Consider the following 14,986-nt stretch of genomic DNA (forward strand, 5'->3'; position numbering starts at 1 on the left):
TTGATTGGTCCAAACTCACAACTGACTCCCCCCAACTCAGTATCTACCTACACGGCTTCCACCAACTTATAACATCTCCCTCGCTTCCATAAAAATTCCACTTCCAGCTCCATCATAGACTGGATCCTTACCAATTCCCGCCACCAATACCACAATCCCACCTCCTTACCTGACTCCCTCAGTGATCATCTCCCTACCACCATCTTAAGACACTACTAGCATATTACTAAACCCCACTTTATCAAAGACTGTCGAAAACTATCGACTTTCAATTCATCCCAATTTAACTCCATTCTCCACAACATAGATTGGTCCATCCTAAAACACCACCCCCTAAACGATGCTGTAAGCACTTTCAATAGCATCTTCATGAATACATTAAACTACTTAGCTCCCTCTAGGAAGATCAGAGTAAAATAAAACCATGCTCCCTGGCTCTCCAAAGAGACTAGGTCCCTTATGAAACAAAGAGAGCATGCTTGGAAAACCTGGACTAAAACTAAACAACCACATTTTCTTCAGAAATACAGATAACTGAGGAACCTTGCAGAAAAACATACAACTAATGACAAAAAGTTATACTATAGCTCTGCTCAGCTTAACAACAAATCCAGTCCTCAAAACTTTTGGTCAACTCTCAACAACATATTCTATCCTGGAAAGCCCTCTAATCCCTCCCCACACACTAACTCTTCCTCTCAGAAAACAGCTACCCTCCAGAATAAACACTTTATCTCTTCCATCCAAAATCTGATAACCTCTAAGCCAAACTCTACTTCGACACCCACCTCTCCAAGTCCCACTAACACAACTTTGTTTTCTTTTGAGCCAGTTCCCATTACTTACATCAAATCTCTACTACTCAAGCTAAAACCTTGCTCTCCTTCCACTGACAATCTATCTCCTACATTCCTCAAACTTGCTGCTGACTCAATTGCCTATCCTGTATCTATACTAATTAATCGATCTATTCTGGAATCAACTGTCCCCACCCTTTGGAAATCTTTCATCACTATCCCTCTTCATAATAGTGGAAACTCCACTGACCCCTCAAACTACCGACCCATTGCCATTCTGTCCCCCCTTTCCAAGATATTAGAAAAATGTATTCACTCACAGCTTCTCAATCACCTCCTCACACACCACTTATTTACTCCTACCCAACATGGATTTTGTCCTCACCACAGCAGCACCACTGCCCTCCTCTCCTTCATTCATATCATTGCAGAGGCCCTAGACAACAATAAACTCATTTCCTGTCTCTTTCTAGATCTCTCCAAAGCCTTCAATACTGTCTCTCATCCTCTACTACTATCCAAACTCACAAATCTCCACCTATCCCCCTCCACACTTGCCTGGTTTAATAGTTACCTATCTGGCAGGGAACAATCTGTCAAATGACTCTCATCCTCCTCACCTTTCCTTCCCATCTCCACTGGTGTTCCCCAAGGCTCCATCTTGGGACCCCTTTTGTTTAACATCTTCACCAATGATCTTTACACCTCATGCAAAGAATCTTCCCTTATTCAGTATACTGACGACTCCACACTTATATCCATCTCAAATAACATTCTTGAACTACACTCCCTGACCGAGCAGGCCCTACTATCCACTGAACAATGGCAATCTCACAACCTATTGATCCTAAATCCCAAAAAGACCGAACTCCTACTTTTCCTTCTCCGTTCTCTTTCTCATCACAAAACCTCCTTTTTTATTACATCTTCTAACAATACAAACATCCAACCTGACACCCACATAAAACTCCTAGGGGTCATTATCGATGACGAACTCAAGTTCATAGGTTCATAGGTTCATATGTTGGTACTAGGCTATCAGCCCTAGGGCCTATATAAGCCTAGCCATAACAATCCCCTGGCTATTTCTTCCCACATTATTTACTTTCCTGGACCCCTGTCTAGCATCCCATCCAATCGTCAAGGTTCCTCTTGAAGAGGTCCAAAGAGGCACTCTGCTTGACATGTATAGGCAATCTATTCCAGAGTCTGGGGAGTCTCTGAGTCAGGAACCTATCCCTCCAGCATGTTTTGTTTATTGTGTTGACAAGGTTTAGATCCCTGGAGCATGTAGCTCTGAGGGATTGGGATTTCTTTAAGTGTAGCATGTCCAACAGCTCTGGGTTTGACATGGCCTGGTATGTTAAGCAGACAGAGTATAGCTGGAGTTTTGTGGTCAGCATAGGGCATCTGCTTTAGGCCTGTGATTCTTTTAGTGAGGTATTCTGAGGCCTTTCCAGTTGTTGCAGATGTCTTGAGGTACATACCAAATGGGCATTGTATTCTATAATGGGTCTAATGAGGAGGAGTACAGTGGGACAATGACCTCCTTTTTCTGGATGAAAAGCCTTCGTGATGAGGTGTGCCACATAGAAGGATTTCCTGACTGTTGTGGCGATGTGGTTATCGAAGGTGAGACCACTGTCCACCTGTGTCCCTAAGTCTCTTATCACACTTTCTGTGTTTAGTGTACTGCCACCTATATGGTAATTCATGGATACATGTTTTTCCCAAAGGCATTTCTTGGCATTGAGCTTGAGCCCATGGCTCTGGCACCAAGCATCTGTTTCTGTAAGGCCCTTTGTAGAGTATCCACATCATTTGGGATTCAATAATGGCTCCCAGTTTGCAGTCATCTGCAAACTTTGTTACCTTAGTGTTGACCTGTACTTCAGATAGATGCCAAACAAGAGCGGCCCCAGAACTGAACCCTGAGGTACTCCACTTGTCACTTGTCTGAAGCTGGATTTGGAGTCAGCTACTTTTACAGTGTGGGTTCTATCAGTAAGCCATTTAGCAACCCATTGGGTGACATAGGGATTAATACCCAACTTAGTAAGTTTATCTATGATTCCAGAGTGGGGGATGGTGTCAAAGGCCTTGGCAAGGTCTAGATAGGCTGTATGGACCACCTTACCCTTGTCCATGGCTCTGGAGACTGATTCAAAGAAGTCAATCAGGTTCAGGAGACAAGATCGGCCCTTCACAAACCCAAACTGGGTGGGGTCCAGTGTTTGAAGGTTGCCAATGTCTTTGTTTATAAGTTCCATGATACCATGGCCTTGCAGATAAGGCTTGTCAGACTGATGGGACGGTAGTTTCCCACTCAGTGGGCGAAACCTGAGTTGAAGCTATGATTAAACATGACACTTAGGTGAGGTGCAAGTTCATATTGTAGTTCATGTAGTACACAGCCCGGGATGTCATCTGGTCCCATGGATGCTGTATTCTTGACTTTAGAGAGTGTTTGTACCTGTGTGGTTATTACTGGAATTTGGCAATCTTCTGGTATTGAGATGGGCCATTTAGGGGTGAGGGGGGTGAAGTTGGCACTGAATCGATCTGCCAGGATATTGGCAATATCCTTTGAATCAGTATATTTATTGCCATTCTGTTTTAGCTCAGAGCAGATCTGAGCATTGCCATTTAGATTCTTGACATAGTTATAGAATGCTTTGTTGTTGTCTTTGGAATCTTTGGCAATTTTATTTTCATAACTAGCTTTGGAGGATTTTATGAGGCATCTCAGTTTCTTACTGAGGCCTGCAAACGTTTCTTCCTTTTGTTGTCATGTTTGTTTATGGCAGGGGACCACCAGATTGGCTTCCTTTTTTTGGATGAGAGCATTTTGGTTCTATTTGGGATGGCACGATTCATGCATGAGTGGATGACAGTGCCTTAGTGTAGGATTCAGCAGTTGAACTTTCAGTTCTGCATGGGTGTCATGAAGTTTGTCACTTCTGACTTGAGTAGCATGAAGTTGGCTTTGGAGAAGTTTTTCATGGTGGATTCTTTACTGGTGGGTGGGGGTGGGATGTGGATGTCAAGGGTGATTAGCTTATGGTCAGACCTGACTAACGAGGGGGTGACCATAGGTATGGAGCATTGATTTGCCATGTTGGTAATGACCAGGTCTAGGATATTGGAGCCCCTGGTGGGACTATGGATTAGTTGATCCAGGGCGTTGGAATTTATGAATTCCAAGAACAAGGTGTTGGGACATGAGTAGTTTTCCCAGTTAATGGCAGGGTAGTTAAAATCACCCAGTATTAGGGTGTTTGGTTCTATCTTAATATTTTCCAGTATGTTTAAAAAGGTGTAGTGAGAATCTTGGGGTATGGTGGGGGATCTGTAGCAAGCTACAATTTGGATTGCAGTCTTACCTAGTGTTAGTTGCACTTGGAGAATTTCAGACACATTGTGTTGGCCAACTAGCCTGGTGGTGTGAATATCCTTGGTGAATATTGACACTCCTCCACCTTTAGTGTTTCTGCCCTGGTTTAGTGGCCGAAAAGTGTGGTAAGAGTTGTAGCCTGGTATTGTAGGGGTGATCTCTGGAGCCTTGAACCAGGTCTCAGTTACTGAACAGATATCAATGTTTTCCATTTTTAGGAGTGCCTCGAGAGAGTGCATTTTGAGGTTTAGACTTCTAGCATTGAGTAGCATTACCTTCAGATTTTGCATGCTTGTACCTGTTACGCTGGTGGTTTTGTCCTTTGAAGTTTGCCTAAAAAAGGCACTTATAGGGGTGTCAAGAGCCTTAGCCAGTAACCTGAATCGTCAATCATGTCATCCCAGGCAGACAGATGAATGACACCATAAGCTTAGCCAATTGTTGAAGTCAATCATTTTATCCTTATATTGTGGTATCAACCTACACATACGCCAATGTATAAAAAAAACAAACCAAAAACTAGGTGTGCTATATCGGAGCAAAAAATTCTTAACCCCTGACTCTAGACTTACCCTGGGCCAGGCACTCCTCCTCCCCTCCCTCTTATATGCCACCCCAGTTCTTACCAGTATCCAGGCCTCCACTCTAAACAAACTGCAAAAGACTTACCATAAAATAGTCAGATTCATCACTAACTCCCCATACAACTCACACCACTGCATTTCTTTAAACTCTTTTCAATGGCTTGCACTTCCCCAGTTTCTGTTATCGTATCAATTTCATATGCTACACTCTATTCTTTATAAACCCTCCTTCTGTCCATCTCTATCTTCCTTAGTCTCCATCTACATTCCATCCCAGACCCTCCGTACTTCTAACCAACAATTACTTAATATATACCACCCAAAAAGATCAGTAGGCAAACTACTCTACAAACACTCCCTTGCCCATGCTCGGAACAAACTTCCCCTTGACTTACGTTCAATCTCCCACACTTCACACTTTAAAAATGTATTTTCTCAATTCCAGAAACTATCCTTGCCATGACCCTACCTAGCCTTCCTTCCCTTTATGTACCCTCAAAAGGGCCATACTTAGTACCTCATTACACCTCTCTCTCCAATGTGTCTACTATGCATTTGCACAATTTTATACAAACAAAAAAAATGTTTATTGTTGACCTATTGAACTATATCCATGTAAAATTGTTACTTAGCTTCTTTTTAATGCAACTTTAACTTTATGCATGTAATCCAACATATGTGAATCATTTTGCTATAACTGCTATTATATCAATATTGTTTAAAATTGTACTTGTTTTAAAATGTATTACTGGAGCTTTTCTCCTTGGGTCTCCACTGAAAATGGGCCACAAGCCCAATTGGACAAACCTGGTTAACAAATGGCAATAAATAAATAAATAAATAAATAAATTATTTATCCCTTACAAAAAGACAGATTATTAACAAACAGTGCATGTGAGTATCAAAAAAGTATTACTTCCCAACATTAAAGTCCTAAAATGATCGAGATATTGGTGATCATAAACTTGGATTAACCCCCCCATTTTTTAATGTTTCATGGCTATTCCTGCTTTACATCATCCTCAAGTATTGTAAATGGGTAAGTGTATATGGATGTTGCCAGGAATAGACCTCTTAGTGTCTGAAAACTGCTATTACAGATAAAGCAATATCAGTTAACAAGTGCAAGTATAGAAACAAAAATAACAGTACATGATGTACAATTCAGAATATGTTAAGAATAATGAACTCCTTACAGCTCATGTAAATCCTTTACTCCAGGATTATGAAGCGCAAAAGGTATATACATGCCAGAGAGTCAGAGGCTGAAAGTACCTATAAACACATCTAACAAGTAGAGGTGTCTGATTCATAGACCATTCAGTTAATGTGGCATTAGTGGAAAGTCAAGAAGAATATAGCCGAAAAACTTGGTGCACAGATATGAAACTAAATCTTTGTTAACAGTATACATTATTGCATAATGGAGTTTGCATATATTAAAAAACAAATGACAGGATACGCCCACATAGCAGAGGGACTGGTATGCCAAGCTCTCTGACAGCATGTTCTTAATCCAAGCCATTCAATTCTACATGGTTTACCAAAGGGATTCCTAGATGAAGCTTCTTACACAGCTCATAGGCATGTTTCAGGAGATGAGTAGGGCTACACACAGCTGCTACTGTGCTCCACACCATTCAATCAGCACCATTTTTCACACTGATTCCTAGAAGAAGCTTATTATTCATTTCCACAGCATGTTTCAGAGGCTGAGTAGGGCTGCATACAGCTGCTATCGTGCTACAACCCATTCAATCTAGCAGGGCTTTCCAAACTGATTAATAGAGGAAGCTTATGATTCAGTCCCTGGGCATGAGCTGGGAACTGAATAGGGCTGTACACAGTTGCTGATGCTTATTTCTGTGCAGCACCAGACATTATTATGTTACTGGACATGGGAGATAGACTAGAGAAACCAGACATTATTATGTCACTGGACATGGGAGGTAGACTAGAGAAACCAGACATTATTGTCACTGGACATGGTAGGTAGACTAGAGAAACCAGACATTATGTCACTGGACATGGTAGGTAGACTAGAGAAACCAGACATTATTATGTCACTGGACATGGGAGGTAGACTAGACATTATTATGCCACTGGACATGGGAGGTAGACTAGAGAAACCAGACATTATTATGTCACTGGACATGGGAGGTAGACTAGAGAAACCAGACATTATTATGTCACTGGACATGGGAGGTAGACTAGAGAAACCAGACATTATTATATCACTGGACATGGGAGGTAGACTAGAGAAACCAGACATTATTATGTCACTGGACATGGGAGGTAGACTAGAGAAACCAGACATTATTATGTCACTGGACATGGGAGGTAGACTAGAGAAACCAGACATTATTATGTCACTGGACATGGGAGATAGACTAGAGAAACCAGGCATTATTATGTTACTGGACATGGGAGATAGACTAGAGAAACCAGACATTATTATGTCACTGGACATGGGAAGTAGACTAGAGAAACCAGACATTATTATGTCACTGGACATGGGAGGTAGACTAGAGAAACCAGACATTATTATGTCACTGACATGGGAGGTAGACTAGAGAAACCAGACATTATTATGTCACTGGACATGGGAGGTAGACTAAAGAAACCAGACATTATTATGTCACTGGACATGGGAGGTAGACTAGAGAAACCAGACATTATTATGTCACTGGACATGGGAGGTAGACTAGAGAAACCAGACATTATTATGTCACTGGACATGGGAGGTAGACTAGAGAAACCAGACATTATTATGTCACTGGACATGGGAGGTAGACTAGAGAAACCAGACATTATTATGTCACTGGACATGGGAGGTAGACTAGAGACGCTGTCACTGCTGAAAGGCAGCAGCATGACCATTCATTCCTGCTCCCCGAAGTTCTCTCTTTTCTGTAGATGCATGGGTGGCCTATAGCTATAGTCTATTTGTGATGCAGATTCCATAAGTGAGGATTGCACCAGCCGTAGCATCATTTTCATCAGTTGTTCTCAAACTCATTTGAAATGGGGTATTGAATATTGCATACCAGTGAACTGCTAAGCTTTTACAGTAGTGTATATTATGGTATGTCCTTTCTATAGTGCTGTGCTCACTAGTAACAGCATATCTCTGAACCACAAGCTGCTAGTCTGTCTCTCAGATCAGATGTAATTATATTTGTTCACAGAGTCATATGATCAAGAATCCAGCCCTTCCTCAGTATTAAACTTCTCCTACTGGTGCAGTAAACCTTAGTGGAAAAAAAAAAAACAACTATTTTAACTTCATCATGCTTTATTTATAAAACAGTGTTCTTTTTATTTTTCTTTTGTTTCAATATGGAAGATGAAAATAAAAAAAATATGAACAAACACAGCACTGCCTCACAATTAGGCAACAACATTTACAGTAAACTATTACATTTCAAATACTAAAACTGTAATACTTTATAATGGACATATAAAATAATATTATTGACATAATTAAAAACAGTAAACAACCATAACTTAAAAAACCTTCAGTACAAAAGACCAGTTGAAAATGTTTATATCTAGGATGTACAGCATTTAAAGTACCAATGTAGTAGCACTGTGTGGAACAATATTAAATTAACTTAATGCCCGGTATAAAATACCAATGAAAATTGCAAGATGAGTTGGTATCAGCACAGCTTAGATCTAATGCCATGCAGTAAAGAAAGTCACGTTGCATTATTGAGACCCACACTATACAATCTCATATCATCTATACAAAAGTTCAGTTTGTTCATATTGTTGAAGCTGTATTTAGTCAAGCATACTTAAACTAAAAAGCATGTTCAACAATACTATTAAAAGCTACATAATAAAATGTGAATTCACATACATTGGAAAAAAATAATAGCCTAGAAACATTTAAATGGTTTTAAATATCATTAGATAATCTAGCTGACTTGTGAAGTCTCATTAGAAGTAATGTGTAATTCAACAGTGTGAACACATCTAAGTTCAAATCTGCAATTGGCACTAATTTTAGAAAAGGGCTAAATTCACTCTAGGTTTCTGTGACCAGGGAAGCCAAAGTTAGGCTGTTTTCTGTTAAACACTGTATGTTTCCCAGGTCATAAAATGTTTTTACAGAAAGTTGTATCCATCTGATCCTTGACATTGGATACGTGGATGGAGTTTAATTGAAAAGGCAGAGCTCAGCTTCACAGTTCATAGTTAGCACAGGAAGCATATTCTTCGGCTAGCATTATTAACATTGCTTCTTATAAGTCTGCACATAGTGCCATGAGCATCAGGCTATCTTCTAGCTCTGCACCTGCTGAAAATTCCCAGGATCACATTCTTGTAAGCCTCCTTGAAGTGTCTGTTCATAGCAGCATAGAGAATAGGGTTGATGCAACTGTTGAGCCATGTAAAGTTTGCTGCAATCATATGAAGTATTTGAGGGGCTAGATTCTTTGCATCAAGAGCATTCAAGAATATAAATGGAAGATAGCAGACCACAAAGAAGATAAACACCATGAAACACATCTTAGTGACCTTCTTAAACTCAGTATTGGAGCTCTTGGATTTGGTGGGACCTTTTGTCATCACTTTCTTAGAAACAGCAGGCTTTACTTTAGCTAAATCAGTTGATATAGTTTCACCCTGAGATGGCTGTCCAATCACCCTTTTCGGAGTAGCAGGGTATGTGGTAGTTTCACCCTGAGATGAATGCACAATCACCTTTTTGGGAGTAGCAGGGGCTGAGTTGGCTCCCTCTGTTGATATGGTATTTTCATGGGATACGGGAACATCATTTTGGGATTCTGAGACACCTGTGTATACTCCACTGTCTGGTTCGTCAACTCGGTCATATTGACCTGGGATCCCTGTGCTAGGCAAAGCTGTATTTTTTTTCACACTGAGCTTTTTGATTTTATACTGATCCAGTGCTTTGGAAGCTTTCTTGACTTTCCTGTAGATTAAAAAGTAGAAGACACCCACACAACCAAGTCCTATTACAAAATAGAAGACTAACAGAATTGTTGTGTAGGGTCTTCCCCTTGTTCTGTGGAAGCTGCAAGTACAGACCTTTTGTACAAAGACAAATGTTGTCCAAAGAGGTGCAAAGCAGCCAAATCCAATTGCCCATGTAGAAAGGAGTATTAAAGGTAAACCCACCCTGGAGTAAATGCGTTCAAATGTTTTAGTGTTATTGATCAATAGATAACGGCTTACAGCAATCAGACAGAGAGTCAAGATGGAAACGGCATTGGATACAAACAGCAGCAATCCAAACACTCGACAGAAACTCTCACCACTTCTCCAGTGTAGGTGAATATAGGCATCTACAGAAAATGGCTGTAAAAATGAACAGTAAAGGATGTCAGCAAATGTCAGGTTCACAATCAGAAGGTTGAACTTGGTCTGCAGCTTCTTATCTGATGCAAATGCCACAACAGTCAACAGGTTTCCGATGGTGCCAACAATTACCACCACTATTCCCCAGGAAGCAGCAAAATAGCGGTAATGTACCACTGAAGGAATGTAGCAAGAAAAGTTGTCATCTGTTTCATTGAAATTCATTTCTGAATCAGCTTTCTTTCTCAGTGTTAAATTCCAGTCTTAACTTCAAGTTCTGTTGCTTAAAATGCTTTTCAAAAATGATGAATAAAATACTTGTGGTAGCCTAGAAGACAAGTGAAATAGAAAAGATTTATTTCTGTAATACTCACGGAGAACAGTATGTTGCTTTATTGGTATGTTAACAATTTCAAAATAATATACATATCACATTCATATACTGTGAAATCCATAATGCAGATCATGTTTGATCGGTATACTTTGCATTTTTATTTCTGTTTGCTCCTTCCATAATTTAGGAAACAGAAAAACAGTTACTTTTGTTAGAATGACCTGTCTCTTTTCTGTTGAAAAAAAAAAATCAGCATTTTGTCAGTGTTACACTACTTGGATGTCTAGCTTTAAGGAATTCATAATTTATAAGTTTGCAAGGGCTGCAAATGGTCTACCTCGATTTTAGAGTCATTTATTAAAGTATCCCGGCTGCTTTTCTACATTGTATAAAGACAGAACATTTATAAACTATGACAGTGTAAAGGTTACATATTAAAAGCAAATAACACTCCATATTGCTTTCATTTCCCGACTGTAATTGTAAAATGCTTGTTAGTAAAGAGGAAGTTATGCCCTTTCTTAACAATGGTCAGTATTACTTTTGGCCAAAATCTTATTTGACAGAAGGCAGCTGACATAGTGGGAGCAATATTTCTTCCCCAGAGTATAGTAACCTTGGAATTATTAGTATTAGTAGTGACTACGGGGCTAAGCTCTCATGACTTTTATTCCCCCCATATGCACATGCATATGCATGTATGAATGTATATGCACACGGGTCCCTATTAAGTCAGTGAGTGCACTAAATTGTGAAAGCTGCTTAATCGAACCTACTTACTGAAATGGCAAAATCTCGAAAGCACAGAACAGAGATTTTTTCCTAGGGAAAAAATCACTGGGCTGTTTTTGGGACTTTGCCATTTCCTCCACTGAGGTGTGATCTCGGAGTTCATATATTTAAGTAGGGGGGGGGGCATAGTGCCCCACTTTATTTTGTGTTTTTTTTTTTAAAGGATCAGAGATTTTTTCCCCTGGGAAAAAATCGCTGATCTGTTTGTTTGATATTTTGTTTTTTCAGTTTTAATGGGTTGATTACATCGCGTTTACAATTTAGTACGTTCGCTTATATAATATAGACCCTATACACACATAGATGCTTTTACTTCTATTGTGTGAATGCTGTTTTGCACATTTATTTTCAGATGAAACACCTTTCAAAAGAGACCTGTGATAACTTGTTCTACTTTTCTATAAACTAAACATGCTAACCAGGTTAATTACTGTTCCAAAGGCCCCTTCTTAACATCGACCCAAGCCTAAAACAAATAAAAATTAAAAACAAGTGTTGAGAAACAAATATCCATCACAAACATTCATTAGCCATTCAATTACTACAAAAAGTAATGATAAACTATCACAGCTATGTTAGAGAAACATTTGCCATAATAGTTAAGGTGTTTACTTCTCAGACAACAGGTACAGGCTTGGATTCTCACCAAGGGAAATTGGTTTGGGTTAAAAAGGTCCACAAGTGCAGTTAGCCTGCACTTACTTATGAACCTATTTTAGTGAAAGTTTTATTCATCTTTAGAATGTAGAAAATGCAATATGGAGTTGCCTTGTGTGGATAAAAAGTCAGGTTACAACTCTGTTTAAAGTAGCTGCAATAATGAACTAACATCACTAGGAAGAGAATGCTGAATTAAAATGTCACAGTTGACAGGATCCATATAACCACCTGGGCACAAGTTGTGGAAATCTCACTTAGTAAAGAGAAACTTGAGTACCAAGTATTAGTGAAATTTGTAAAGCTATAAAAGTACACAAATCATAGGGTAATGATTATAGGTGGAGATAGAAGGGGGCTCATGGGGGCATATGCCCCCTTCCCAGTGAAAGTGTGTACTAACCTGAGTGTTTTATTGTTTCATAGGTACTTACAGGGCAATTGATCCGTGAGGATCTTTAAAAGCCTAGCCATGCATTCCCACAAAGTTTGCTGCCCTTAGATTTTAAATATGAATAACCCAGAGATGAGTAGAAAATGTATATGCTGCCCCTATCCATGAGGGATAGAGGTGCGAAACTAGGACTGAAATTATGGTTACTCATCCATTCATGCAACTTGTGTCTGAATATTGAAAGAGAAGCACTTTGCATATAAGGAAAGGAAGAGTTTTCTAATGAAATAGCTTTCCTTGTGATGCATATCTGTCCCTCCAACAAGAGATTTAAATCTACTGAGCAGATACTTACGCCACCATTGGTCATGCAAATGATCAGTAAGTCTAACAGGATAGGGTCTATCTTGGCTTGTACACAAGGCAGAGATTGACCCTCAATACCTTGTATGACATCAGGGAGAAAGACAAGACTTTGAGATGGTTTGCATAGTTTTTATGAATTTTGATTACGATTTTCATAGTAAGAAAGCATAATGCACATTCATGCCAAATGTTTAGCTAGATACGTACCAAAGTGAGCATTATACTCAATTATTAGCCTAATGAGTGCTGAGTGAAGTGGAATGATCACATCTCTAAACCTGGACATTATACCCTTAGTGATAAGCTGTGCAATGAATAGCACTTTCTTACAATATTGGATATGTGGCAATGAAAGGACAGTTCATTATATATGTAGGTTCTCAGGTCCCTAACTACTGGGCCAGTTATCAGAGTTGTATTGTCGATTTTCTGTCCACTGAGTTATGAGTTACATTGTTTCCCCCTTTTCACTGCCAGTGGGTCTTAGTGTAGCATTTATCAATTATGATTTGAAAAGACTGCCCACTCCTATAGAAAATATCAATTTCTCATGAAGTAAGTTGCAGTCCAAACCAGATGTAAAACATAATTGCTCCTTTTGGAGCTTTCCTTGTGAACCTCACCTTCACAGAGCAGTATTGCCAAGCTTCTGAACTCTGTTCCTACCTAACTTTTTCTGTCATTGCATATCAGGTGTATGAGTTTCAGGTTTTGTGTATTTTAGAAAAAGTCTGATAATGCAAAGGTTTTATTCAACCAACCTCCTAAGTATATGAGGGAATTTTTTTAAAACCTGTTTCTGATTTTTGTTCCTTTATTTCTGATTGTTGAGCTAAGACATTGTGAGTGCAGGGGGGAGCTGTTCTGTTTGGGTCTGACATAAGCAAACAGATACACTTCTGGGCCATTATTTATGAATTTATTCATTCACTTCATCTGAAGCAAATATCTGTGATATAGTTTCATACAAATGTCTGTAATTGATGAGTGGGTGTGTATATGCATGTGTGCATGCAGGTCAAAGATTAAGGAATTAACAACGTAGAGGGTAGAATGAAGTAACTATATCTGAGACAGGGAAAAGCCGAAAGTTGTTTGTCACTTAGAATTTGTAACTAAAGATGCTGGGAGAGAACATGAGAATAATTTGCTTTTTTATTTATTAATTATTTTATTTATTTATTGTGTGTGTGTGTGTGTGTGTGTGTGTGTGTGTGTGTGTGTATGTGTGTGTGTGTGTGTTTCTATGTGTGCGAGGGTCCTGGACTTTTTAAACTTACTCTCAAGTCTCTAATGTTTGATGAGCTGGGTGTCTGGTAAAACCGAATATATTACAACTGCTGTCTAACTTTTTTGTCTTATAAATAGTGTAAAGGGAATATCCTACTTTGAAACCATGTGATCGTTCTGGCAATCAAAGTGTCACATTTTACCCGTCTTTTCCATGTTGTGCAGTGCAGTATTTTGCATTTTGAAGATGGAAGGCTGACTACGGATGTAGTTTCCTTAACTCATTTACTTGTTGGTATTGTTGATGTTTTTGTATTCAGTATGTTGCAAGCTTGCTATTACCTGTATTTGCTTGATGCTAACTGGAGCTCATTGTCTTTTTTGGGGGGGCAGAGATGGCTTGCCCATCTGTTGTAAATTGAGCTGTTTCTCTTCCGACTCTGTAATGGTTAAAGAACTGGGTATGTGGAAATACAAGCAGAGAGTAGCATTTTAACCATGCTGCAAGCTCCTCTGATTACTTGTTGGTAAATGTCCACATTTTACAAATTTGCTGCACCTTATAAGAGGTAGTGTAGTGTTGTGTTGCATATTTTGAAGATGGAAAGGTGACTATGGTTGCAGTTTCTTTCATTCCATTGGTTAGTGATGCTATGGTAATGTCAAACCATAATGAACTGTCTGAAAACTAAGAAGCTTCAGTTTAAAAATGTAAGGATATGTAGTTTTATTTGCTGTTATTAAAACCACAAATTCTTAAAATCTTTCCCTGAGACGACTTCATAGTTATAATAACATTCAGAAATCATAACTGCATCATTTACAATCCTACATATCCAAAAAAGCATACAAACTTCTGAATAGGTTACTGTAGCCAGAAATTCCCTTCTGAGTGCTAACTATACCTCTCAGCCATTCCTATCATTGCAGAATGTTCCTGAATTTAATTCAAATGCTTGTAATAACATTTTTGATTTTCTGGAAAATTACTCGTGATTACAATTAGTAATGTCAGTCATTAGTGTTTTATACTTCTTATTTGTTCAAAAATGCATATTGATGCTAAACTTGTTTTATTAAGTTTTTAAGTAAATTACAGTAATATTT

The 14,986-nt window shown here is 39.0% G+C and overlaps 1 protein-coding gene across 1 annotated transcript in view; it reads right to left on the reverse strand.

The window, feature by feature from the left end:
* Window positions 1-8,170: 8,170 nt before the first annotated feature.
* The window catches only part of GPR84 (G protein-coupled receptor 84), a 48,625-nt gene continuing 41,809 nt past the window's right edge, over window positions 8,171-14,986 (reverse strand). Inside the window, exon 2 of the mRNA XM_044083963.1 lies at window positions 8,171-10,434. Coding sequence (XP_043939898.1) covers window positions 9,060-10,331 — 1,272 coding nt within the window. The 5' untranslated portion in view covers window positions 10,332-10,434 and the 3' untranslated portion in view covers window positions 8,171-9,059. The remainder of the gene's footprint in view (window positions 10,435-14,986) is intronic.

This window comes from Protopterus annectens, chromosome 9.part0 (assembly GCF_019279795.1).
Source record: "Protopterus annectens isolate FY-2018-M chromosome 9.part0, PAN1.0, whole genome shotgun sequence".
NCBI classification, from domain to species: Eukaryota; Metazoa; Chordata; order Ceratodontiformes; family Protopteridae; genus Protopterus; species Protopterus annectens.